At 44.0% G+C, this 27,048-nt stretch overlaps 1 protein-coding gene across 1 annotated transcript in view; it reads right to left on the bottom strand.

Annotated features, from left to right (window-relative positions):
- LOC145351307 (uncharacterized) overlaps positions 1 to 9,541 on the bottom strand; it is a 76,358-nt gene extending 66,817 nt beyond the window's left edge. Inside the window, 4 exon segments of the mRNA XM_080200931.1 lie at positions 90 to 112; positions 404 to 634; positions 2,040 to 2,135; positions 8,946 to 9,541. Of these exon segments, the coding sequence (XP_080057057.1) occupies positions 90 to 112; positions 404 to 634; positions 2,040 to 2,135; positions 8,946 to 9,506 (911 nt within the window). The 5' untranslated portion in view covers positions 9,507 to 9,541.
- Between the last annotated feature and the right edge of the window lie 17,507 nt (positions 9,542 to 27,048).

The following is a 27,048-nucleotide window of genomic DNA, read 5'->3' on the forward strand; positions in this document are numbered from 1 at the left end:
TCTAAGCTGAGACTACTTTCATTCTTCACCCAGATCATGGTGAATGTTCTTTATCAACAGCAGGTTCTGTACGAGTGAGGAGAACTTACCTGGAAAGAAGCAGCTTCGAATTCTGTGAATAAAGAGAGGAGATCAAGTCAGTCAACGAACACCCAGTGGAACCAACTAGTGAATTTGGGATTGGGAGAAAAGAGTTCAATGTGCAACAGTAGGTGGAAGGGACATGAATGGGAAATAACCCCCACCTTTCATGGCACTTCATCCTGGGATGACACCAACACTCCAAGGGCAGGGCTGAGGGGTTTAGCATCAATTCTGGGCCCCACTATCAATCTTCAAACAATCTAGCCTCACAGAAACACCCCACTCCCCAACCATGACCCTGTTGATATTGAAGATGTACCTGAATAAATGAGAGAGGGTCTCTTTGTGCCAATTCTCGGGATTCTCCATCTATTGATGTAATCTGTTCCATCCTCTTGTTTAATGCTTCATAACTGTTTTGAATCTGAGAGGCAACTCGGAGCTCCTCCTCATCAATCAGTTTCAGTGTGGATTTTTCATCATCTTCCAGTTTTCTCTTCCATTCAGAGAAACTCTTCGATAACTTTCCTTTTAGCTCATTGATTTGTGTCTGAAACACAAACCAACTCTCATTACAAACGGCCCTTCCACACAGCTGTTACCCTGCACACACAGAACTTTGCAGAGAGGCACAGGCTGTTAGATCATCACTCTGTCACCCATTAAAAATAGACAAGCATTGGAATGCGTCAACTGGGAGAGAAAGCAGAGTTTAATCAGTGTTACACTGAGTTTAAAAGAAAGAGTTATTTAAATTGGGTTGGCCACTGCCATCTGCTCCATCCACACCTGGAGTGTTGGCTCCAGTTATGGTGTTCACACCTGGTGAGGGAGATTCTGGAGAGGGCGGAAACCAGAATGCCTGATGGATTTTAGTTCAGCTCCAGAGTTTTGGTGATTTAGAGAAAGGCAGGCTGAGAGGGATGTGATGGAAGTTTTTATAACGATGGAGGGATTATTGGAGTTGCTCATTGAATGAGGTACTTGAGATAGATCAGGTTGGTAAGAGTAGAGGATCTGAGTATAAAATCCATCGACACAGCATTAGGTTAGACATCAGAGTCCTTGATCTTTGGACCAGATACCCTGAACATGTAATGGGTATGTAGTCACTGCCACTCTTTAAAAGGGAGCAGGAGAGAAATTTCCCCTAATTTGTACTGAATTTGCTGCAGCTGTTTATTCTCTCTTCTGTTTGTCACTCTCAGTGCGTACATGTTTCAGGGTGGATTTATGGTGTGTGTGGGATTGAACCCTGTCTGCATGGGGTGGCCCCACTGGAACGAATGGGTTTTTCTTCCTCTTCCTCTCTATGTTCAGGACATGGTCAACACGGTGACACAGTGGTTAGCAGCGCTGCCTCAAAGCGCCAAGAGCCTGGTTTCCTGTCTGTGTGGAGTTTCCACATCCTCCCTGTGTCTATGTGGGTTTCCTCCAGTTGCTCTGGTTTCCTCCCACAGTACAAAGATGTGCGGGTTAGGTTGATTGGCCATAATAAATTGCCCCTTACTGTCAGGGGTATTAGGAGGGTAATATATGGGTTCACGGGGATAGGGGCTTGGTGAGATTGTGGTCAGTGCAGGCTCGATGGGCCAAGTGGCCTCCTCCTGCACTGTAGAATGTAGACAGCTTGTGGCTGTCTATCTCAGTAAATCCAGTGTTCAAGTAATGGAATAATATTCCCTGGGAGGTACCGCAGCCCATCTTCACATCAACCGTGCACCAGAATTTTACACACCCACCAGTGAATGTGAAATTGAAGGAATGAGATTCCCTCCTGGTTCCCGCCCACCCCGATCATGCAGCTATTTGATTCTGGGGTGTACAAGTCCTCTTGCCCCAGTTGAATGTAATCAGTGACTTGATCCAACAGAACTAGCCTGGTTTGGATAACCTGGTCCTGACATGCTGTTTGACTCAGTGAGGAGAAAACCTCTTGAATCATTTTTCCCTACCTTAATTCCAGCTTCTGATGTCTCCAAGTCTCGCTGTTTGCTGGAACAGTTTTGCTGGACTCCCCGAAGCTTCTTAATTTCTCTCTCTATTTCTTCCTGTAAAAATATTTTAAAAATGTTTAAGGTAACAGCCTGCTTTTAAATATCACTTTCAACAGAATAAAACTCCACCCTTCCTCATTGGGTTAATCTATTTTGACTCCCATCACTCTCCCCTCAACAACAATATCTGTCCCCAGATCATCAATGGCCCCATCGTTTAGTGATAGATTCCTGCAGGTTCTCCTTCAGGGCAGCAGAGGCACTCTTCCCAAGTGATGGAAACAGGGGACCCTCCCATCAGACCAAGGGGGCCTGGCTGGAAATTGTAGTGATGATGAGCAGCCATGGGACTCATAATCACTGTTGGGTCCAGAGGCACAATTTGCCAGGGTAAGTGGCTTGGTGGCTTTCCATCAACAGGGCTCTCAGGAGGTCTCAGGTCATGAATGGAGAGTGAGGTTAGTGGAAGAATGTGTACTAAACCTCAGCACTACATGGCATTTGACACTAGAACATGTGAAATTCTTGTTTGCTGAATAAGGGCTGTAAATACAGAAAACAGTTGGATACCAGTCAAAAGTGATAGGGTTAGTCCATGACATGGGTCTGTGCAGACAAGATAGGAAGTTGCCCAATAACACATCACTAACTCTGTCCTTTTCCAATACAGGAGAGTTTATTACATTGCTAGAGAGAGGACTGGGAAGGATTGAGATGTGCTGGAGATGAAGATCACGATCATAGCTGAAGAAGCGGCCGTGGACCCTACCTGAGAACAGGGCAGCTTGCCATTGCAGGCAGGAGTGGCAAAGCAGCAGAGTGAGAATGCCTCCAACCCTGTGTCAAAACATGGGCACACAGGAGACGTGAAGTGCTCATAGAAAGACCTTAAGGTCCAGGAGATTCTGTGTTCTCAAATGAAAATCATTGAAATCCAGAGCTAAGCCTATAGTGAAGTCTCCATCTCTGAGGAATGCATTGCCCCCTGTTCCTCCTACACTCTCCAACAGCGCAATGGTGGTCAAATCATTTGTAATGGAGTCAGGTCATGTTTAGAATCGGGGACACAATCTTATGAGCACATTACACACAAGTCAAAGAAATTGAGGGAGGCTGTGACAAGCAAGGTCTCTGATATTGGGAAGAATTTCAGGGACCAGGCCTATATCCTGGGCTGTACACAGCAATTGTTATGAAGAAAAGTTGAGGCACCTGGACTTCCCTCCAGTTATCCTTTCTGCTCAGGAAAATAGGAGGTTCCATCACAGAGGGAGAGGTCAAAGAGGTGCATGTCAGCCACCCCTGGGTGTTCTTTCAGGGAAGTCTTGTTGTATGGCCACCCCATATCCCCATCATCTGTGACTCCAGATGATGATGCGGAGGAAGCTGAACCTAAAACCATGCAGGAATCCCCCAGAATTTTGACCACTCTTCAAATTTTCCTGGCCTGCCCACAATGATGCCTGCCTCTGACAGGACAGCCTGAAAATCCTGTTGGAGGTTGTCTCTAACAGCCTTGGCAAGTCTCTCTGTGTCCCTGGTATCTCGGAAATGTGCTGTGACATTTCTATCCTCCTACTCAGATTCATCAGCTTTAGGTTCATCTGATGAGGAGAGCATCTCTCCATTTCTTCGCCTGCTAAATCATCTTGTTGCACTGCAACATTATTCATTGCACAGCAAACCCTGATAATACTTGGTAATCTCCTGCATTCCTTAGTGCTTCACTAGATCAGTCCAAACAGCTGAAATGCATTTTGAGCAAGCCAAAGATTGGACGATAAGCGTCACTGTCTGCTCTCCACATAGCAATGGGGATGATGCACTCGTGTCGTGAGCCACATCCTCAGCGAAAGTCTTTTCACCCAGGATCCAATCTTGCACTGCGGCAGGGCTTCAAATAGCTGTGGGAGCATCAGAAAATTTAGGAATCGTGTGAGCTCCTTGGGAAATGAGTACCAAACTGCAGGATAATTTTCTTTGTTTTTAGACTATTTGAACATTGAGAGTGAATCCGTTGAGGGAAATAGTCATCACGAGGGAAGAGGTGTTGGGACTTTTAGACAGTATAAAGACGGATAAATCTCCGGGGCCTGATGGTATCTATCCCAGGCTGCTAAGGGAGGTGAGGGATGAAATTGCTGGGCCTCTGACGCAAATCTTTGTCTCTTCTTTGGACACAGGTGAGGTCCCAGAGGATTGGCGGATTGCAAATGTAGTACCGTTGTTTAAAAAGGGTCAGAGGGATAACCCAGGGAATTATAGGCCGGTGAGCTTGACTTCAGTTATAGGCAAGCTAATGGAGAGGATCCTCAAGGATAGGATGTATGAACATCTGGAGCGCTGCAATCTGATCAGGGATACGCAGCATGGCTTCGTTACAGGGAGGTCGTGCCTTACGAATCTAGTGGAATTTTTTGAAGAGGTGACAAAAACGGTTGACGAAGGACAAGCCGTTGATGTCGTCTATATGGATTTCAGTAAGGCGTTTGACAAGGTCCCTCATGGTAGGCTGATAGAAAAGGTGAAGGCTCATGGGATACAAGGCCAGGTATGTAGATGGGTGGAGAACTGGCTTGGGAGGAGGAGACAGCGGGTAGTAGTGGAAGGCTCCTTTTCCAATTGGAGGTCTGTCACCAGTGGTGTGCCGCAGGGCTCGGTACTAGGACCTCTTCTATTTGTGGTATATATTAATGACTTGGAAGAGGGGGTAGGTGGCGTGATCAGCAAATTTGTTGATGACACTAAGATGGTTGGATTGGCGGGTACTGAGGAGCAGTGCCTGGCAATGCAACAGGACATAGACAGGCTGGTAGATTGGGCAGATAGATGGCAAATGGAATTTAATCCGGAGAAATGCGAGGTGATGCACTTTGGCCGGAATAATGTGGAGGGGAGTTATACGATAAAAGGTAGAACTATCCGGAGTATAGATACGCAGAGAGACCTGGGGGTGCAAGTGCACAAGTCCCTGAAGGTGTCGGTGCAGGTGCAGAATGTGATGAGGAAAGCGTATGGTATGTTAGCCTTCATAGGAAGGGGTATAGAATATAAAGAGTAGGAGTCTGATGTTGCAGTTGTATAGAACGTTGGTTAGGCCTCACTTGGAGTACTGCGTCCAGTTCTGGTCGCCGTACTACCGGAAGGATGTAGAGATCCTGGAGAGAGTGCAGAGGAGATTTACCAGGATGCTGCCTGGTATGGAAGGGCTGTCTTACGAGGAAAGATTGAACGAACTTGGGCTGTTTTCCCTTGAGAGATGTCGGCTGAGGGGGGATCTAATAGAGGTTTATAAGATTATGAAGGGGATAGATAGAGTAAATGGTGGTAAGCTTTTTCCGCTATTAGAAATGGATAGAACGAGGGGTCACGGGCTTAGGGTGAGGGGGGCTAGGTATAAGACAAATATTAGAGGGCAGTTTTTCACGCAAAGGGTAGTAGGGGTGTGGAATGCACTGCCGAGTAAGGTGGTGGAAGCAGGCACGCTAGGGTTGTTTAAGAGTCACTTAGACAGCCACATGAGCGGTCTACATATAGGGGGATATAGCAGGCCTTACTAAACATTGTAGGCTTGGGATTACGTTGCCTCAGGGATGTTACAGTCTTTGTCTGTTTAATAATGAATTTTTTTTGTCTCCACAGGCATTTAAGTCCACCTTGTTGACCAGCAAGGGGCATGCACGCGGCAGGTTGTAGTGGGCTGCTCTTGGACGTTGCTTCGGGAGTTGCCTATTGCTTCATGTCGTTAGTGTGCTTAAACTGGACCATCTCGAGGGCAACATGACAGCTCAGAGACTATCTCTGTTGCTGTGCGGACACATGGATTTGGGCCTGTGTCTGTGGGCGTTTGCACGTTCTCCCTGTGGTCGCGTGGGTTTCCTCCGGGTGCTCCGGTTTCCTCCCACATCCCAAAGATGTGCTTTTAGGCTGATTGATTGGGTAACAAATTGTCCCTATATTGGACCTCCCTGATCCTCGCACATTAGGCGTAGACTAAAATCATGAATAGGTCACTGAGACAATGGGACGGCGGCGTGGGCTCGTTGGGCCGAAGGGCTTGTTTCCCGTGCTGTGTTGTTCTTTGTTCTTTGAAACTGCTGGCAATTCACAGTGAAGTGCTAGAACAACCGTACAGCACCCACACTGCTCTATACAATTGGTCCTCAACTGATTCTGGCAATTTTCATTGACACAGCTTCATTGTGATGTCTGTTCCAGTGTTGGCTCTCCGAAGCAGGAGTGTGCTCACATAATTGCTGAGCAAAAACAGTGGGCATCCTTGGTGAGAATGAAGCAGATGAAAAGGACACTATGGTTCTGCAAAACCAGTAAGGGGTTTTAGAAACCATTAGGATAAGGACAAAATAACCTGAATTTACCCAGAAAACTAATTCTCAGGATGTGTGTGTCACTGCAAAGCTGACATTTATTGTTCATCTTCAATCGTCCTGCAAGTTGGTGACGAACTTTCTTAAAAGGTTTGAGTTTTGTCATGGTACAACTGGGTGTTTTGCTGCACCAATTCAGAGGGCAGTTAAAAATAAATCACATTGCTGTGGGACTGAAATCATAATGTGGATATGCTGGCGTTGGACTGGGGTAAACACAGTAAAAAGTCTGACAACACCAGGTTTTAGTCCAACTGATTTATTTAAATCGGTTGGACTAATACCTGGTGTTGTCAGACTTTTTACTGGAATCATATACATAGCAAACCAGAAAAGGACAGCAAGATTCCTTATAAATCATTGCCAATTAAAGGTGATGGAGAAAGATTTCTGAAAACCATTCTATATAGACTTAAATAGTGACAACAGACTGAAAACACAGCCTTCAGGAGAACAGTGATCACAACACCACATAACCCTGCCACAGCAACCTCTGCAAGACATGCCGGATCATCAACATGGATGACACCATCTCACGTGAGAACACCATTTACCAGGTACACGGCACATACTCTTGCAACTCGGCCAAGGTTGTCTACCTAATACGCTGCAGGAAAGGATGTCCCGAAGCATAGAACATAGAACATTACAGCGCAGAACAGGCCCTTCGGCCCACGATGTTGCGCCGACCAATGACCCTCTAATCTAAATCAATCCCTTTTCATCCATAAACCTATCCACGGATCTCTTAAACGCCCCCAAACTAGGCGCATTTACAACTGCAGCAGGCAGGGCATTCCAATCCCTCACCACCCTCTGGGTAAAGAACCTACCCCTGACATCCGTCCTATAACTACCCCCCCTTAATTTAAAGCCATGCCCCCTCGTGCTAGCTTTCTCCATCCGAGGAAAAAGGCTATCACTATCCACCCTATCTAAACCTCTAATCATCTTATATGTTTCAATAAGATCCCCTCTTAGCCGCCTTCTTTCTAGCGAAAACAACCCCAAATCCCTCCGTCTCTCCTCATAGGACCTCCCCTCCATACCAGGCAACATCCTGGTAAACCTCCTCTGCACCCTCTCCAAAGCCTCCACATCCTTCCTATAATGTGGGGACCAGAACTGCACACAATACTCCAAGTGTGGCCGCACCAGAGTTGTGTACAGTTGCAACATGACGCTGCGACTCCTAAATTCAATCCCCCTACCAATAAACGCCAAGACACCGTATGCCTTCTTAACAACCTTATCTACTTGATTCCCAACTTTCAGGGATCTATGTACACATACACCTAGATCCCTCTGTTCATCCACACTATTCAGAGTCCTCTGCATGGTCTCCCCAATGGTACATTGGGGGGACCATGCAGACACTACGACAACAGATGAATGAACATCGCTCGACAATAACTAGGCAAGACTGTTCCCTTCCTGTTGGCGAACACTTCAGTGGTCACGAGCATTTGGCCTCTGATCTTCGGGTAAGCATTCTCCAAGGCAGCCTTCATGACACACGACAGTGCAGAGTCGCTGAGCAGAGACTGATAGCCAAGTTCCACACACATGAGGACGGTCTCAACCGGGATCTTGGGTTCATGTCACACTATCTGTAACCCCCGTGACTTGCCTGGGTTTGTAAAATCTCACTTACTGTCCTGTCTGGAGACAATACACATCTCTTTAACCTCATGCTGTCTCCACTCACATTGTCTGCATCTTTTAAGACTTGAATAGCAGGTTAGTTGTAAAGACTCGCATCCTAATCAGTATTCTATAAACTGTGTGTGCTGTTATATGCTCTGTCAGAGACCAGAACTCTCCACTCACCTGACGAAGGGACAAACTCCGAAAGCTTGTGGGTTTACTATCAAATAAACCTGTTGGACTTTAACCTGTTGTTGTGAGACTTCTTACTGTGTTTACCCCAGTCCAACGCCAGCATCTCCACATCATGCTGTGCAGAGGACAGGATCTCCTATTGTTACACAAAACTACGTATTCTGATCCCACGGCCTTACACCATCAAGTACCAGAACTCAAAGGTGCTCACTTAGTGAATTACTGAGCTCTATAATGCCCATCACAGAAGGGGCTGAGTGTGGATGAGGGGCAGTCACTTTGCTCACTCTCACATCCCTCCCAGTGTCCACCCTGATCTCTCAGACAGAATGTGAGAACAAAGAACAAAAACAACCCGGGAAACAGGCCCTTCGGCCCAACGAGCCCGCGCCGCCATTTTAACATTACCAGTCCCCCCTCCACCCATGACCCTTATCTATGCTTATGGCATTCCACATTGAGGGAAAACTAATTGAGAGAAAGAGGGGAGAGCTAAACTGACTCCCACAATCCCAGACCAGCAACAAAATACTAGGATAAATCAACAGGGTCTGCAATCAGTTCCAATGAATGTTGCTCGTTAACAGCATAACTCTCCCTCACTGTATTTAACATCAGAAATTGTGTCACTCACCTTAATTGCTGCTTGAGCATCATCCAGACTCAGCAATGTGTGGCTTTTATGTTTCCCTATTATTGCACAGGAAACACACACACACTCAGTATCATCTTTACAGTAGAAGTTTAGGAGCTCCTTATGGTCAGGACACTGTCTGTGTGTAAGGTCAGCCACCGGCTCAATAAGGGTGTGTCCACTGAAAGCCTTGTTCCATAAATGTGGTTTTAAATGAAGGGAACAAAGAGATATTTCACATTTCAGACACGTCTTCGCAGCTGGGTTTGGATTCTCATCACAGCAATCACACACGATGTCAGCTGAATCAGCAGGAGGCTGTGAGCCGTTGTATTTTTCCACTATATTACGCAGAGTGAAATTTCTCTCCAGACTGGGCCTGGGATTAAACGTCCTGCGACACTGAGGGCACTCAAATCTTCCTGGGCCTACTGTCTGGGCCCAAACTCTCTCAATACATCTCAGACAGAAACTGTGCTGACAGGGTAATACCACAGGATCCTGGTACACCTGGAGACACACAGCACAGGTTAATTCATCCTTCAAAGCCCCAGGATCCATTGTTACAGCAGCCGACAGGGTTTCACACAGCACCGAGGAAGCAAACAGGAAGTGGAATCCAGATAACCATTCCATAATGAGAATGCTGGCTGCAGATTAACCCTTTCAGGCCTAGCACAGAAAATCAGAGAAAGCAAGACTGAACGATCCATGTAAAGATGAAAATTAAACTTTACAAAATCCTGCAGAAAGGAGCTTTCAGGGAAGAAAAACATTTGCAGGAAAAGTTTACAGAGTCATCAGAAGGACAAAGATATTAAAAAAAAGCAGCAGAGGCTACAAATATCAGTAAATTCAATATAAAATATTGTCTAAGCAACACGTAGCTGTAATAATGACAAATTAATGTTCAATGACTATACGTTGTGGCTCCACAATAAGGAACAATCAGTCGTTTATAAACAAGAATTCTTTATTAACTGACTCAGCAGTTACTTCATGCTAGTGCCCTGCCTGTGTTCCTGGAGATTACTCCTGCGATCCTGACGTGACCCCTTAAGTAGATGACTGTTGTCAACACACTCTCATGCACTTGGTCTATGGGTGAAATTTCCGCGAAATCTGGTAGAATGTCAGGGTTCTGATTGAAAACCAACATGTACCTTTCCAAATGGACAGTCAAATTCCCACTCCAGACTTGGTCCGGGGTTAAATTTCTGATGACAGGAAACTGAAACCTTCCCGGACCTGCTGCCTGGGCCCAAACCCTGTCAATGTATTTCAAACAGAACTGTGCTGACAGGGAAAAATTACAGGCTCTGGGATCCATTGTTAAAGCAGCTGAAGAGGTTTTACATAGCAACAGAGCCACTGAGGAACCAGATTGGGAAGTAAAATTCTTATAAACATTGAATGCAAGGAATGAGGATGTTACTTTCATTTTCCTGATTCACAGTGGCTGAAGATTAACCCTTCCACTCCTGAATTGCAGTTCAGAACCAAAACTCAGAAAAATAAGATTGCAGTTTTATAAAGTAAATGAATTGGACACTAATTATCTCAGACCAGGCCCAAAATAGTTTTACAAATAAATTAAAGCTGACATAAAGAGGAAAAATAATCTTCATAACTCCAGCAACAGGGAAGGGGAAGGCTAGTTCTCTTACACCAGTAGAGAAATATATAGGAAAGGTTGAAATCAGAGGGGCAAAGTGAGATATTAAAAGGCAAAGCATAAGGAAAGTGAGAAAAGTTTATTAGTCACAAGTAGGCTTACATTCACACTGCAGTGAAGTTACTGTGAAAATCCCCTACAGAGGCTACAAGAGTCAGTAAACTAAACACAAAACATGTATAAGCAACATCAAGAGTCAACAACAAAGACCGAGGAATGTTGGGAGTACAAGCTCAAAATCAGACAATTTCATGATTAACTGTACATGATTCTAGTTGGATTCGCCCTCAGTTCCATGTTCAGTTTTAGCCAGTCTCACCTCAAACGCAGGCCGCAATTCTCCCATTGCAACCACAACTTTTCTGGCAGGTCGCGGCAGGTGAACACATCACCGACCTTATTTCGGGATTTGCGCATGTGCCGGGAATGCATGGGAGCTAGTGACTGGGCTGTGAGTGGGTGGGTGGTTTGGTCACAGGGCTGGCCAGCAACTGGGAGACTGGCAGTGCAGGGTCACTGTGCATGCACCAATCTCAGCGCTGATGGATTGGCGCATTCACGCTAGTGCGTGATTCACTCCAGCTCTCTGCAGTGCAGAGTGTGGGAGATTCATTTTGATACTCCCACTGAAACAAACAATGTGATTTTCTCCAGTTTTCATACAAATTTGACTCTTACAATTTTTTTTGAGGAGAATTCCATCTGTTGTTTTTATAATCTCTGCTCAACACTCCCACCTTGTGTCTAGCAATGGCTATGGCATTTGAGAGAGACAGAGAGTATTCACTCTCAATTTTTACCATCTATTAGCTTAATTGTGCTGTACAACTCCAAAAAATGTCCTAGCTTTAGAACTACACATTGCTATATCTCCCAATACCAGATTAAGTTGGCAAAGGCACAAGTAGTAAAGCAGGCTCAGCAGTTGAATTGAAAGGTGCCTGGTTCCTGGCCTTTCATATTTGTCAAATCCCCGTTATTGTCATATCCCCGAATCCTACAATCTGTATTTACACAGGCCAAATCCATCCAGTTCAGTGATGAGAGAATCTGACAGTCCTTGTTCACTTTTGTTTTGAATCCCAGGAAAGTGGGCTTCACTTTTTCAATAATGTTTTTCTTCTCCTGCAACACCATGATGGGCATTAGCCCAGTTTGAATGCGAGGTCCAGGATTATGGTCACGGATGTCTTTGGTTGAGTAGGCAGGTGTTAACTCTGAGGAGGAAAGCCAGTGGGATGGGGGGACTGTAGAGGGGCAGTGGGTTCATCGAGAGAAGGGGGAAATTGTTCGCCCCTGAAAGGAAGGAAGGGCTCATTGCCAAGTGGGGAAGAAAGTCAAGATTAAAACAGACTGATCTTGAGATTGCAATATTCAGCTGCTGGGCGTCTGATTCGTGATGAGCCATAACATGGGTAAGGGAAGCTGGGCACTGGGCTAATGGTTTAGGTAGGTGTCCAATTGATATGGCCTGAAGGATTCACAAAGATACAAAGTTGGGCGGGGGGGAGGTGGGAAGTGACTGTGAGTTCATGACTGAGCATGCGTGACAGCAGTGAAATTTCTATGCATAGTAGATCATTGAGCCACAAGTCTATTAAAATTCCTTCAATTGACAAACTAAGCCAATTGTGTCCACTAACTCCTCACAAGTGTGAGTGATTGTCACTGATTACCAATCAGCAGTTAACTCTTTGCGCGCTGACCTCCCCATTCTGTGAGTGCCATGGTTCCCCTTGATCTGAGTGGGCAAATACACCCTCCTTAATAGAGAGGAAACAGGCCCCAAGTCCATCACGTGTGGATGCTATAGTTTCCTTATAGCACACTCTCCCCTTTTCCCCTGTGCTCACCCCCTTCCTAGTCTTAAAAGTTAACCAAGGGACAAATGCATCCATTTACATCAGCTCAGGAGACAGGATGGCCATTTGGTCCAACTGAATGGGGAAAGGATACTGTGGGGTCTTTTCCACTCTGGATGATTTTGAGGGGAAGTTCCTCAATGAGATGGCCAGTATAGTAGCAAGTGACTGTCGGCACGCTGCTTCTGTTCTGTAGAAGTGTCAATGGACTTAAAAAGTTAACTCTCTCTCCACAGATGCTGCAGACCTATTCTCTGAATTATTGTTTTGCACTGTGGGTTATTAATTCAGGTTTGCAGCCACTATAAAGAAACTGTCCTTTAGTGTGAGGATAAGGCGTTTCACTCCAGGTATGATTCTATTGACACACTAGGAAGTTTTATCAACAAACATTACTTTTTAACAATACAGTTTAACTATAACAAATGAATTAGCTTATCTTTATTAGTTCCAATTCAAGCAACATTCTTCTTATAGACTTAAACTCCTCTTCAAAATCAATTATCGACACACAGTCTTACGTACTTGGGCTTGGGCTGCCTTGAGTCTCTAGAGCATCTCGGAAGAGAGAGACAGAGAGAGAGAGAGAGATCTACTTCTCCAGATAAGTGAGCATAGGACTAATGGGTGAATGGTACTGTGAATTAGGATACAGACATCAGTGTTCTGGATTTACAGCAGGTGGAATATAAGGGGAAGGCTAAGAGTGTCTTGGAATAGTTGAGTCTGGATGGAGAAATGGCAACAATGAGGGTTTCGCAGTAAATAGGCTGAAGTAGGAGAAGAGATATGAGATGTGACAGAGGTGGAAATAGGCAGCCTTGGTAATGGAACTGGTATGGGTGAGAAAATCAGCTTAGAGTGTAATTGACCCTGAGGTGATGAGTAGTTTAATTGCAGTCAGACATTGGCCAGGATAACAACAGAATCCAACCAATATAGCCAGATGTAAACTTGCTGTATGACAGCAGAGTGAATTTCTGAGTGAACTCTTTCCCCACTCCAGTGTCAGTGAGTTGGTATTTCATCAGATCTTTAATGCTTTGAAAACACACAACGAGAACAATCAAAAAGGTCACATCGGAGTGAGCAACTTGATGCTCAGCGAGGCTGGATGTAAAATTCAATGCTTTCCCACACATGGAACAGATGAAATCATGGGCTGTAAGGATTGAACCTCTTACAACAGAATCAGATGTAACAATAAAGTTCAATTATGGAGCAGCCTTTTTAAGAGAACAGCAGAACAAACTTGTCGACTAAAAGGTAAAGTTCAGGCAGTGATTTACAGAATAAAGTGAACTCTATATTTTGTCATATCTAGACAACATATTGCACTTCTTGTAGCTTCTGGTTTTCTTGTGAAGTTTCCAACTTTCCTGCTTCTTTTCTCTTTGTATTTTCTTTCTATTTTTCTGCACTGCATCAACCTGGAGAGGACAGTTCTGATGCTGGAAATGCTCCAGTTGATCCCCCAAGGCTATCAATTAGAACATTTCACTACACAATCGTGTGGTTTTTGTCAACATAGAGATGTTTTCATTTTTCTGTTTATTAGAGTAACATATGAGGAGGATATAAAGGGCACGAATTAACATGAAAAATTCTAAGTGCCAAATGAGCGAGAAAATGGGAGAGTTCCAGACCAGTCTTTTGGATGAGTTTGAAAATGGATTGTTATGGCACTTAGTGCAAAAGAAGTGCTAGGATGAGATTTTCACCACTAGGGGGTGGAGGGGGTGGTCAGTGGACACTGAACTTGCCAGGGATGCCAGCTGCTCAGCTTTGGGGGCGCCACTGCGTAGGCACTCTGATCTTCAAGTGCCCTGGGAGATCGCCTGCTACCAACCACCCAACATGCTCATCCATGCTGATCACCTCCTGTGATGATGTCCCCACCCCACCCACTCCATGAACATCGGATCCTCTTGTTGATGGCCTCCTGTGCCAGTCGAACCCCCACTCCCCCCACCAATTGCCCCATCTGCAAAGCTCTGTCCCTCCCACTTCAATCATCCCCCTGGCAGCGTTCCCCTCTTTTTTCCCTCCTCCCCATCATTGCTCCACCCCCACACTCTGTGCATTACCCCAGCAGTTATGGTATCCAGTGGGCAATGCTGAGTGCCAGATGGGCAGTGCCAGGATGCCCAGTAGGTAATGCTAGGGTGCCAGCTGAGCACTGCTCAGCCCTATCCTAACCACCATGTGGGCTTTAATAGCCTCCAATCCCCCACAGCGAGGTGGAGACCATCTGTGATTCTTGCCAGGGACAACCTTGACGGGCGAGGTGGTTAAGGTAAATGAGTCTGAACAGCAGGATCCAGGACTCATTACTGACATGCATGCATTAATATTTAGATCAGCGTTGCATCCTTTCTGGGCGTGAAGCCAATTTCACCAGCAAAATAGGATCAGACAGATTGGGGGGAGGTGAGAAATTGGGCACGTTTCTCATTTTCCCACCTTCTGCCTGATTTCACCATCTCATCTCACCGAAATTCGGGCGGGACTAGGTCATAAGATCATGCTCAATGAATCTCTTTTCTCAGAGGATTTTTGGAATTCTCATCCACTAGGAGCAGTGGGAGCTGGATCACTGAATGGATTCAAGGCTGAATGGGACAGATATATCAAAAAGGCATGCGTTATGGGCAGATAGGAAAGTGGAATTAAGGCCACAATAAGTTAACCCATGGCCTAATTGAATAGCGGACTAAGCTTGATGGGCTGAGTGGCTTACTTCTACTCCTATTTGTGTTCTTTTGTTCTCTGTATCTGAAATGAGGGAACAATGAACAATATCAGTGAACGTGAGCAAATTGGGTGGTCAGCAGTTTAGTGGTAATAGGTACAAGGGTGGATGTAGATCTCCTGAATAAGATGAGATTGAGAGAGTATGAAGGGACATCAGGAAACAATTTAGGAAGATGAGGGGCAATTTTATAGACAGTTTGGCCCAATGGACTGGTGGAAGGGAGCAAACCAGCAGAGGCAGCTGATTGGATTCTCTCAATCTCAGTTACAAAGAAGCTCCATTAGTTCCTCACACTTGTTGAAGATGCGATGGGCAGAGAGCCCTTCAAAAGGAACAACTTGTGTTTGAGACAAAAGAAAGATTCAACACGCTGTATTTAACACAAAGCTGATTTATTTGACTTTTATCCAGGATATTAACAACTATAATTGGTTGGAATTTATTAACATCAGCAGAAATAAATCCTAATGAACGTGGCTTACTCCTGAATGTCATTAACATCAAATCTCACCTCGAATACTAGTTTCCTTATTTAAAGAAGGTTGTAAATGTGGTAGAGGTGGTTCAGAGGATGTTTATTAGATTGATATCTGAAAGAGATTACATTTTTTTCACTCAGAGAGTTTTGCAACTGTATCAGAAGACAGTGGAAAGAAAGGGAGGTCTTGCTGCAACTGTACAGGGCATTGGTGAGGCCGCAGCTGGAGTACTGTGTGCAGTTTTGGTCGCCGTACTTACGCAAGGATATTTTGGCCTTGGAGGGAGTGCAGAGGAGGTTTACTAGGCTGATACCGGAGTTGAGGGGGTTGAGCGATGAGGAGAGGCTGAATAAACTAGGCTTGTACTCGTTAGAGTTTAGAAGAATGAGGGGAGATCTCATTGAGACATATAAGATGATGAATGGGATGGATAGGATAGAGGTGGAGAGGCTCTTCCCGCTCAGAAAGGACTAGGAGGCACAGCCTCAAGATAAAGGGGGTGCGGTTTAGAACAGAGTTGAGGAGGAACTTCTTCACTCAAAGGGTGGTGAATCTCTGGAATTCTCTGCCCGTTGAAGTGGTGGAGGCTACCTCGCTAAATATTTTTAAGACGCGGGTTGATAGGTTTTTGATAGGCAAGGGGATTAAGGGAGAGGGCGGGAATGTGGAACTGAGCCACGACAGATCAGCCATGATCTTATTGAATGGCGGGGCAGGTTCGAAGGGCTAGATGGCCTACTCCTGCTCCTATTTCTTATGTTATGTTCTTATGTTATGTTATGTTAAGTCATTGAATATTTTTAAGGTGGAGGTAGTGCCATGATACTGTGTCTTTCAGAAATGTATTTTAATCATGTTCCTTTACAGGATTTTTGTCGGCACCGTGTTGTCTGCAGCCTGTGTCCTCTAATTGTTACTGAAGCAATATATGGATATCATGCTGATTTTAATCTGGACTAAGGCAGTGTTCTGTGGTTTAATGGTCTTTTGGGGATTGCTGAGTGGAACTTGATTTGGGGATGATTGACAAGTCAGGTGATAAGCCTGGGGACAGCTATTTTTACCAGAGCATTCCAGGTTTTTAGTTTTGTTTCTCAGTCCCTGCCAGAAGCTGGTGGAAGAAGGCAGGGTGTCTGTCTCTGTCTCTCTCGAGAGGCCTTCTGAAAGTTTCAGGAACATAGAGAGAATTGATCCAACGTTCAAGGAATCAGGTGTTAAAAAGCTGCAAATCCAGCATCATGTGAGCATGTTTCTGCACCAAGTCTGAAGAAGGGCGTATGTTTGTAAGATGATGTTTAATTTGGAACAGCAGAGATAGCTAGCTATTAGGAGTTACAGCTTATTTAGTTCTTGTAATTGGTAAAAGCTATGCTAATCTTTTTAATTTTTAACTGTGTTCTTTATAAACTTTGTTTGAGAAAAGCTTCCTGTTAAGTCACTTGAACCATACCTAGAGTAAAACATCTTACCTTCACCCATACCAAACTCAAGTATGAAGCTCTAAGCTAACCTAACTCCATAAAACAACCTTGAAGTTTTTGGCCTAGGTCTTAACAATATAAACATTCTTGTTGGGCAAGCAAATCAAAGGTTATGGGGGTAGATGGGTATGTGGAATTCAACACAGTCAGATCAGGCATGATCTTATTGAACGGTGCAGCAGGCTTGAGGGGCTGAAAATTTGCTCTTATTTCATAAAATGTGAACTAAACTGGCTATTAACTGGCCTTTTCCCAGTGTGAACTCGCTGGTGTGTCAGCAGCTGGGATGAATTTATGAACCCCCTTCCCACACTTGGAGCAAGTGAATGGCTTTTCCCTAGTGTGGATTTGATAGCGTGCTGTGAGATGACATGGTTGTGGTACTGGGTTCAAGCAACGAGAACACTTGTCCAGTCTCTCATCAGTGTGAACACGCTGATGGCGCATCAGTTCCCCAGAACTTTTAAAGCACTCCTTACAGTCTGGACATTTAAAAGATCTCTCGACAGTGTGAACACGCTGATATGTCAGCAGGTGGGATGACTGAGTGAATCCCTTCCCACACTCGCAGCAGATGAATGGCTTTTTCCCAGTGTGAACTCACTGGTGCACTAGCAGAGCGGATGACTGAGTGAATCTCTTCCCACACTCAGAATAGGTGGTCTCTCCCCAGTGTGATTTCCCTGATAATTCTCCTGCTCAGATGCACTATTCATTCCCAAAGTCCCCACATTTCCATGGATTCTCCCCAGTCTTCCTGTACGTGTGTTTCGATGGGTCACATGATTGGCTGAATCCTTGTCCAAATTTCTCCAAGGTTTTTGACAGACAGGGAATTAAGGGTTATAGGGAGAAAGCGGGAAAGTGGAACTTGTCCACTTCAGATCAGCTATGATCTTAATGAATGGCGGGGAAGGCTCGAAGGGCTAGATGGCCTACTCCTGCTCCTATTTCTTATGTTCTTATGTTCTTAAATACAGAACATGTGCATGGTTTTCCCTACTGGGGACAGTGCCTTTTCTTTTCAAAGAACAAAGAACAAAAACAGCCCGGGAAACAGGCCCTTCGGCCCAACGAGCCCGCGCCGCCATTTTAACACCATCAGTCCCCCCCTCCATCCATGACCCTTATCTAATGTTTTATGGCCATCCACATTGAGGGAAACTAATTTAGGGACAATTTATTACTGCCAATCAGCCTAATAGCACATTTTTGGGGTGTGGGAGGAAACCGGAGCACCCGGACAAAACCCACGCAAGCACGGGGAGAATGCACAAACTCCCACAGACACCGGCCCAAATCCATGCTGTTTGCACAGCAAACAGTGATAGTCACTGAGCTGTCGTCTTGCCCAGTATCTGGTCCAGTTTAGGCACACACTAACGACATGAAGCGCTAGGCCAATCTCGAACAACCAAGAGCAGCCCAAGTACGACCCATCGCGTGTATGCCCCTCGTTGGACACAAGGCGGACCAACTTAAAACCTGTGAATGAAAAAGAGAGAAAAAAAACATTATTATTGTACCATATCCATTTACCTTACCAGGGACGCTCCAATGCTAATGACCCTTATTTAAAACAATCTCCTATATCCACCCACCTCCAACCCACTCATGTGCCTGTCTAAGTTACTCTTAAGCAACTCTAGCGTGTTTGCCTCCACCACCTTACTTGGCAGAGCATTCCATACCCCCACTACCCTCTGTGTGAAAAACCTCCCTCTAATATCTGTGTTATACTTCTCCCCCCTCACCTTAAGCCCATGGCCCCTTGTCCTGTGTGTCTCTATCATAGGAAATAGCTTACCTCTGTTTACTCTATCTATACCCTTCATAATCTTATATACCTCTATTAGATCCTCCCTCAGTCACCGTCTTTCAAGGGAAAACAGCCCCAATTTATTCAATCTTTCCTCATACCTCAGTCCTTCCATACCAGGCAACATCCGAGTAAACCTTCTCTGCACTCTCTCCAGAGTCTCCACATCCTTCCGGTAGTAAGGTGACCAGAACTGGATGCAGTACTCTAAATGTGGCCTAACCAACGTTCTGTACAACTGCAACATTAGACTCCAGCTCTTATATTCTATACCCCTTCCTATAAAGGCTAACATACCATAGGCTTTCTTCACCACACTCTCCACTTGCACTGCCACCTTCAAAGACTTGTGCACTTGCACCCCCAGGTCTTGCTGCGACTCTATACTCCTTATGGGCTTACCCTTTATCATATAACTCCCCCCTACATTATTCCAGCCAAAATGCATCACCTCACATTTATCCGGATTAAACTCCATTTGCCATGTATCTGCCCAATCAACCAGCTTATCAATATCCTGTTGTATTGCCAGACACTGCTCCTCACTGCCTGCCAATCCAGCCATCTTGGTGTCATCAGCAAATTTGCTGATCACACCACCTACTCCCTCTTCCAAGTCATTTATATACACTACAAAGAGAAGAGGTCCCAGTACTGAGCCCTGTGGCACACCACTAGTAACAGACCTCCAGCTAGAAAAGGACCCCTCCACTACTACTCTATGACTCCTCTTTGCAAGCCAGTTCTCAACCCATCTAGATACCTGGCCATGTATCCCATGAGCTTTAATCTTCTCTACCAACCTACCATGAGGGACTTTGTCAAACGCCATACTGAAATCCATATAGACGACATCAACGGCTCGTCCTTCGTCGACCGTTTTTGTCACCTCCTCAAAAAATTCTACCAGATTCGTAAGGCAAGACTTCCCCTTTACAAAGCCATGCTGCATATCCTTAATCAGATCGCAACACTCTAAGTGCTTGTACATCCTATCCCTAAGAATCCTCTCCATCAACTTGCCTACCACTGACGTTAAACTCACCGGCCTATAGTTACCCGGGTTATCCCTCCTACCCTTTTTAAACAACGGTACCACGTTCACTATCCTCCAGTCCTCTGGGACCTCACCTGTGTCCAAAGAAGAGACAAAGATTTGCGTCAGAGGCCCAGCAATTTCATCTCTCGCCTCCCTAAGCAGCCTAGGATAAATGCAATCGGGCCCCGGAGATTTATCGGTTTTAATGCCATCTAAAAGTCCTAACGCTTCTTCCCTCGTAATCGATAGATCTTTCAATTGGTCTACCGCTCCCTCGATGACTGTACCAGACATCAAGCCCATATCCAAAGAGGGATGATATTCAATCCTGATAAATTCAGCATCGCTACCAGCTCCTGATTTAATGTTTACTTGTTTCCTGAACACAAAACTCCTGTTTCCAATTCCCTGTGAAATAAATTTAAGATGTGGAGATGCTGGCATTGGACTGGGGTAAACACAGTCTCACATTTAAAACAGGAAAAAATGACCATGAGAGCTGTCAGATTGTCATAAAAATCAAACTAGTTTATGAATGTCCTTCAGGCAAGGGAACCTGCCACCCAATCTGGCCCTACACAAAACTCTAGCCCCAATGGGGAGGAAGACGAGAGAGGGGGCGGGGTGGCAGGCCAGAGGTTGTGGAGGGGGGAGGAGGGTAAAGAACATGGAGTGTAAACATCTGCACTCTCAGGGTGTCGAACCTCACAAACCCACAAATTCTACCAAATGGAAAGACAAGAACAGCTGGTGCATAGGAAAATCAATACAACCAAGACACTCCAGCAAGTTCACTGGGAAAGACTGTTCCTCTGCTCCATGTGCGAGAAGGAAATTAATCGATCATGTATCCCGCTGAAATTTCAATGAGTTCAGAAGTGAGTGCTGGAGTTGGGGTTCTGCTGTTAATCATATCCATATTCATTCTAACAAATGGAAATTACTATTAAAAATCTCTAACTGTGATAGAATTTAATGTTCTGACAATCAATTTGTTTCACTTTGTAAATCTTTACTCTTCAAATAAGGTACTTCCTTCAGGTTGTTCTCAAGGTTTTGAAAGATGAAATCAAACAGTGATTTATTTGTTCAGTGCTCACTATGTGGTCTGCTCTACATTGTTAAGGTGTTAAAATCTGTGTGTTTGACTCTGAGCTTCCGGGCACCTGTCATTTTAATTGTCTGCCCCACTCCCACTCAGATCTCTCTGTCCCTGGCTTCCTGCACTGCTCCAATGAGTATCAATGGGAGCATGAGGAACAGCAATTCATCTTTCGATTTGGTACTTTATGTTTGACATCAAGTTCAGCAGTTCCAGCACCAACAGAGAGTTGTTATGATTTGGAACATTCAACCTGAAAAGGTGCTGATTCTCTGTTTAAACTGTGTTCTCTTATCCTAGATTCTCCAACCAGTTGGAGAACTGGTTGATAGGATTGACAGAGAGAAACTATCAATCTCATTTGATACCTTCAAAATGTTGATCAAATCATCTCTTTATCTTCTCAATTCCAGGGATTATAAGTGAGGCAGTTCATTTGCAGAAGGGTTAGAGAAAGACAAGATAGAATTAATGACACAGCTCTAAACAGAGTGAAAGAGGGGTCTGAGGCATCATGCATCTTTGAAGGTGACAGGACAGAGATTCAAAAGATCTAAAATATCTTGTATGGTTTAAATAGCTACAACAACAGGGAAGTTATCCTTAATCTTTATAAAGCTCTGTTCAGGGCACAACTTGAGCATTGTGTCCACTTCCTGTCACCACCTTTTAGGAAGGATGTGAAATTCCTTAACATTTGTTGGTGGTGGGGGGAGGTGGGGAATGCAGAGGAGCTTTATCACAATGGCCCTAGCAAAGGAGGATCGGGGAGATTTGATTCAGGTGTAGAAGATTGTGATTGCACAAAGACTAGGGACACAGATTTAAGATTTTGGGTAAGAGGTAGAGGGAGGACTGTTTGTGTAAAACATTTTTACAGTGACTGGTAATGATCTGGAACTTGCTGCATATGAGAGGAGTTGGAAATATTCTCAGTGAATGATTTCACAAGGAAATTGCATAGATATTTGAGGGAAATAAACTTACAGAGATAAGGGAATAGAGCAGGGGAATAGAACTGACTAGATTGCTTTGGACAGCTGGCACAGACAAAATGTCCTCCTTGCTGCAGTTGTCATCGAAACTGAGGATGACATCTAGCAGGTTTGTGGGTCTTCAGATGACTGAGGAACCCAATTCTAGATCCATATCTTCTCCCACAGTTGGGGGATTTTGCTGTGCAGAGGAGTGAAATTCGCAATCCAGGTTAACTTCACATTCTGCCAATATGACTATGACTTGCCATGTAATCTAATCCTTGGAGTTCAGATATCACTCTGGTAAATCTGTGCTACACTCTCTCCAAGGCTATTCTGTTCTCCCTAAGGTTTATTGTCCAGAACTGCACGCAATTCTCCAGATGTGGTCAAACCAGAGTTTGTGAATCATGCTGCTTTTTTGGTCACACTGACACCCAAAATCTTTTCCCACATTCAGGGAGACCAGTCTTTTTCTTTCCACATTCAAAAGCTGATGATATTCAGGTTCTAATGAATCAAGTGGCTCTGTCAGATTTGGATGTGATTGTTAGGTTTGCAATTCCTGAGTACAAATCCCCCCCTTTCTAATATCCTGTAAAATAAATTTTCAAATCTTATTACCTTCAACGAAGGATGGCAATTGAGAAGAAACAATCATTCTTGGATTAAGCTTCCTGTGTGTAAATCCTGCCCTTCTAACACCCTGTATGTGGGGTTTCCAAAATCCATCAGTCAGTTCAGGATGGGGAAATCACACCATTCTCTCCTTCTGCTACCTGGACCAGGGGATGCTCCCAGCCACACACTGCCCCCTGGAAAGAATGCGGCTGCGCATGCGCCCTGCTGCGGCGAGAAAGATGCCCATCGTTAAACTTGCCGGCCCCCAAAAGGTCATTCCCAAAGCGAAAGCAGTCATTTTATTATTTAGCGTTTTAAGTTTGCACGGAATTTTTAGGAAGCCGGTGGCTGCAGTCCTTTCCAAACTCAACTACCCTGGATTATTTCTTGGCCCCTTCTGCAACTCAAAGGACAGCTCTCACTGCGCATGCTCCGCTCACAGCCCCGGCGCTGCACCCGCGGGAGGAGTTCCTATTGCGAGGATAGGGCACATTCTGCACCGCAGTGAATGCTGGGTAAGTGCTCAGCCATCCACACAATATTGTTCAATAGCAAGTGCTGATTGGTAATCCCATTATGGTTGAGTCAAGGTATAAAAATTTGAATCAATTGATATAGCAACTAAAGACCACCATAGCTCTGTCCTCGGTTAACTTGGTTCACCTGAAGAAGAGGGAAACCTCGAAAGCTAGTGAGTTTACTGTCAAATAAATCGGTTGGACTTAAACCTGGTGTTGTCAGACTTTTTACTCGGTTAACTTAACAACAGTTGAAGCCCATCCCCAAACAATAGTTTCAGGTAAAGCAGCACTTGAACGCTCTTCAATTTGGTCTACTATATTCACAGCTCCCAATGGGGCATCCTCTACATTTGGAGGACAAATTGACTGCTTTGCAGAACCCCTTCACTCAGTCTGCAACATTCCTGTTGCTCGCCATATCAACTCTCATTTTACCAACTCTCATTTTACTCTCATGCCCATGTGTCCATTTTTTAGTCTGCCACAATATTCCAATGAAGTTGACTGCGAACTGGAGAAACAGCACCTCATTTTCCAAAGGTATTTACAGCCTTTGGGACTCAATATTGCATTCAGACTATGAACTCGCTCCTCCATCTTGATCCCCATTTTTAACCCCATATTTGTTTCTCCCATCCATCCTTCCTCCCCACATCAGGAAACTTGTTCTTAATTTTTGCTTTCACGGTTCTGCTATTAACACATTCTGCTTTCTTACTTTTATGCCAGCATCAGCATCTTCATTAGTCTTCAACATTACAATCATCACTCCAGTTTGTCCAGTTCTCACCTATCCCTGATGTTATACTTTGTCAATTGTCTCTCAGGCAGCTTACAATCCATCACTTTTTTCCCTCTTCTTAGCTCTGATGATGAGTTATATGGACGCGAAACATTGACACTGATCTCTATTACAAATCTTGCCAGACTGCTGATCTTTTATAGCATTTTCTGTTTTATTTCAGCTTTCCAGCATCCACAATATTGCTTGTTTTATTTATTAAAGTTAGAGGTGAACCCACTGGAGTCTCAGCAGATATAGTGAACAAGTGATTTCTTTTCCCCCCCCCCATCAACAAAACTGTTAAACTGCAACGCCGTCAACAAAAAGTATTGATAGTGGATTAAACTTTTGGATTGAGCTTTTCAAAATGGAATGTTGACCAGTGAAAAAATGGAGTAATTCCTCAGTAGCTTTACAATACAAGCTTCCTGCACCATTTAATAAGATCATGGCTAATCTGATAATAACCTCAAATCTGCATCCTGTCTATGCCTGATAACCTATCACCCACTGGCTTATCAAGAATCTATCCACTTCTGCCTTAAAAATATTCAAAGACTCTAATTCCACCACTTCTTCAGGAAGAGAATTCCAAAATCTCATTACTCTCTGAGAGAGAAGAATTGCCTCAGCTCCATTTTAAATGAGTAACCCCCTCATTTTAAAGTGACCCTTAGTTTTAGATTCTCCCACAAAGGAAACACTCTCTCCACATCTACCTTGTCAAGGTTCCTCAGGGTCTTATATTTTTCAATATGGTTGCCGCTTACTTTTCAAAACTTTAATGGATACAAGCCTACCCTGTCATATCGGAAACCGCATTCCAGGTATTAGTTTGGGAAACCTTCTCTGAACTGCTTCCACCACTTTTACATCTTTCCTTAAATATCTTTACTGTCATGCCAGAGCCAACTGAATATTTAGTGCGTGCTCACCAATGATATGCTAACGTATTCAAATTATATTTGCACCCGTCCTTGGGGTGTTCCACATTACTTGGCTGATGAGGTCAGCTCAAAATCAGAAAACGCAATCTATTAGCTGAGAACTACACTTGAGCAAACTCTCTGCATTTCGAACCTCTGGATGGTGAACATCGGCTAAGGATTCCTCCCTATATCTAACATACTATCAAAGTAAAAAGACAATAGTGATTTTGAAAGCCTTGAATACATATTTTGAATCCTGATTGAATGTTATATATAAACACTATGTGTTCAATATTAGACTTCAGAGTAAAAATGAGACCATTAAACATTACATGATGGCAGCAATGCAGCTAGCAGAATCATGTGCATTTGAACAACTAAAAGATGACCTCATAAAAGATAAATTATTGGTAGGTCTGAGAAACTCCTAGGTCTGAGCAAGTTTACTGGAAGATGAGAAACTGACACTGAAGAAAGAAATTGACATTTGTCAAAGTGCAGAAGTTGTGAAATTTCAGCAACAGCATATGTATGGCAGAGCAGACTAGGAGGTACATTATGCTGAGAGACAATCTAAGCCAACAGACCGGACAAAGGACAGAAAGCAAATACTGCGGAAGACAGTGTGTGCATGGGGAAAGCAGTCTTTCAACTACAAGAAGTAAAATCATTTTGCGGATAGGTTTTAACCAGAGAAAAAAACAAAACAAGCCTATACAGATGGCTATTGGATGTCAGTAGAACAGTCTGATCAAGAACTATACTCAATACAACAGGTTGATTCCGTCAAGTCTATAGGGGAGATAGCTTTTAACTGTTAAAATGATGACCCCGGAGGAGAGAATGAAGTAAATAAGAAATATTAGATGGACACACTGGTGCCTTATGTAACACAAAAACCTTCACAGATCTGTGTGAAGTGGCACAACATGAGATCCAAAAATGAAACCCTGACAGGGCCCTATGATGATACGATGCTCATACCAAGAGGACGAATTAGTGCAATGGAAATAAAGAAGATTTAAGAAAGAAGAGTTCCATATCATAGATGGGCCACAATGGCCACTCATTTCAGCTGAAGCAAGTCGAAATCTTGGACTGATAATTTGAGCAGTGATTCATAATGTGTCATAACACACAAAGCCATTGACAATAGAACAGATCCTAGAGAAATACAAAGCTGTGTTTATAGAGTTGGCATGTTTACAAGGAGAATATCATCGAGAAGTTGATGAGACTGTAAGATCAATTCAGCATCTGCTGAGAAGAGTTCCCATTACCGTCAAGTCCATCCTAAAAGAAAGATTAAAGAAAAGAAGAATTGTAATCAAAAATCCACAGACTGGATTAGCAGCATGGTAGCAGTGAAACAACAAGGGAAGCTGGGAATGTGTTTTGATCCAAAGGATCTAAATAAACAGTTCTCACTATCCCATGCCAATCATTGAAGGAATTTTAACACAGCTTTCCAAGGCAAAGATATTCACTACTCTAGATGTGAGAGATGGTATTGCAGAGCTTTTTGGTGTTCAGCCTTTTAGTTTCTTACAACTTTGTTCCCCTTGAAGTAGCTAGAACAAATCACAGAGTTTTTCAAGCAGTTGTTTAATCAAGCTATGTAGTGAGGATTCTGGAAGGTCAGCTTGTGGCAAGTCAGAGTACAGAATTCAGGATTTGGTTACAGATAATTAACATACATCAATTAGGGTATAGGAGTTATCTCTACCCACTTACAACTATAAGATAAACATCTTAAATATCAATCACTACCATCGTGCACTTGCTCAATTATAATATCCAATCAGTGTGAAGACTTAATCATGTTAGCTGATCTAATACACTGTTGTTACAAGTTACCATTGATGTCCCACCTGTGTTTGTGGATATCAGTCACTCCTCCCATGTCCAGACGTCTGATTTAATGAATTCTGTCAGACTAAGGGCCTTGATGCTTAACTGGTTCGACTTTATTAAAGACCTGTGGTTTTACTGATAGCAGATTATGTGATTTCTTTTTAAACCTGTGTAATTATTAACCCTTTCAGATGATTACCAGTAA

Source organism: Carcharhinus amblyrhynchos, chromosome 13, assembly GCF_965287045.1.
Source record: "Carcharhinus amblyrhynchos chromosome 13, sCarAmb.v2.hapA, whole genome shotgun sequence".
Taxonomy (NCBI): Eukaryota; Metazoa; Chordata; class Chondrichthyes; order Carcharhiniformes; family Carcharhinidae; genus Carcharhinus; species Carcharhinus amblyrhynchos.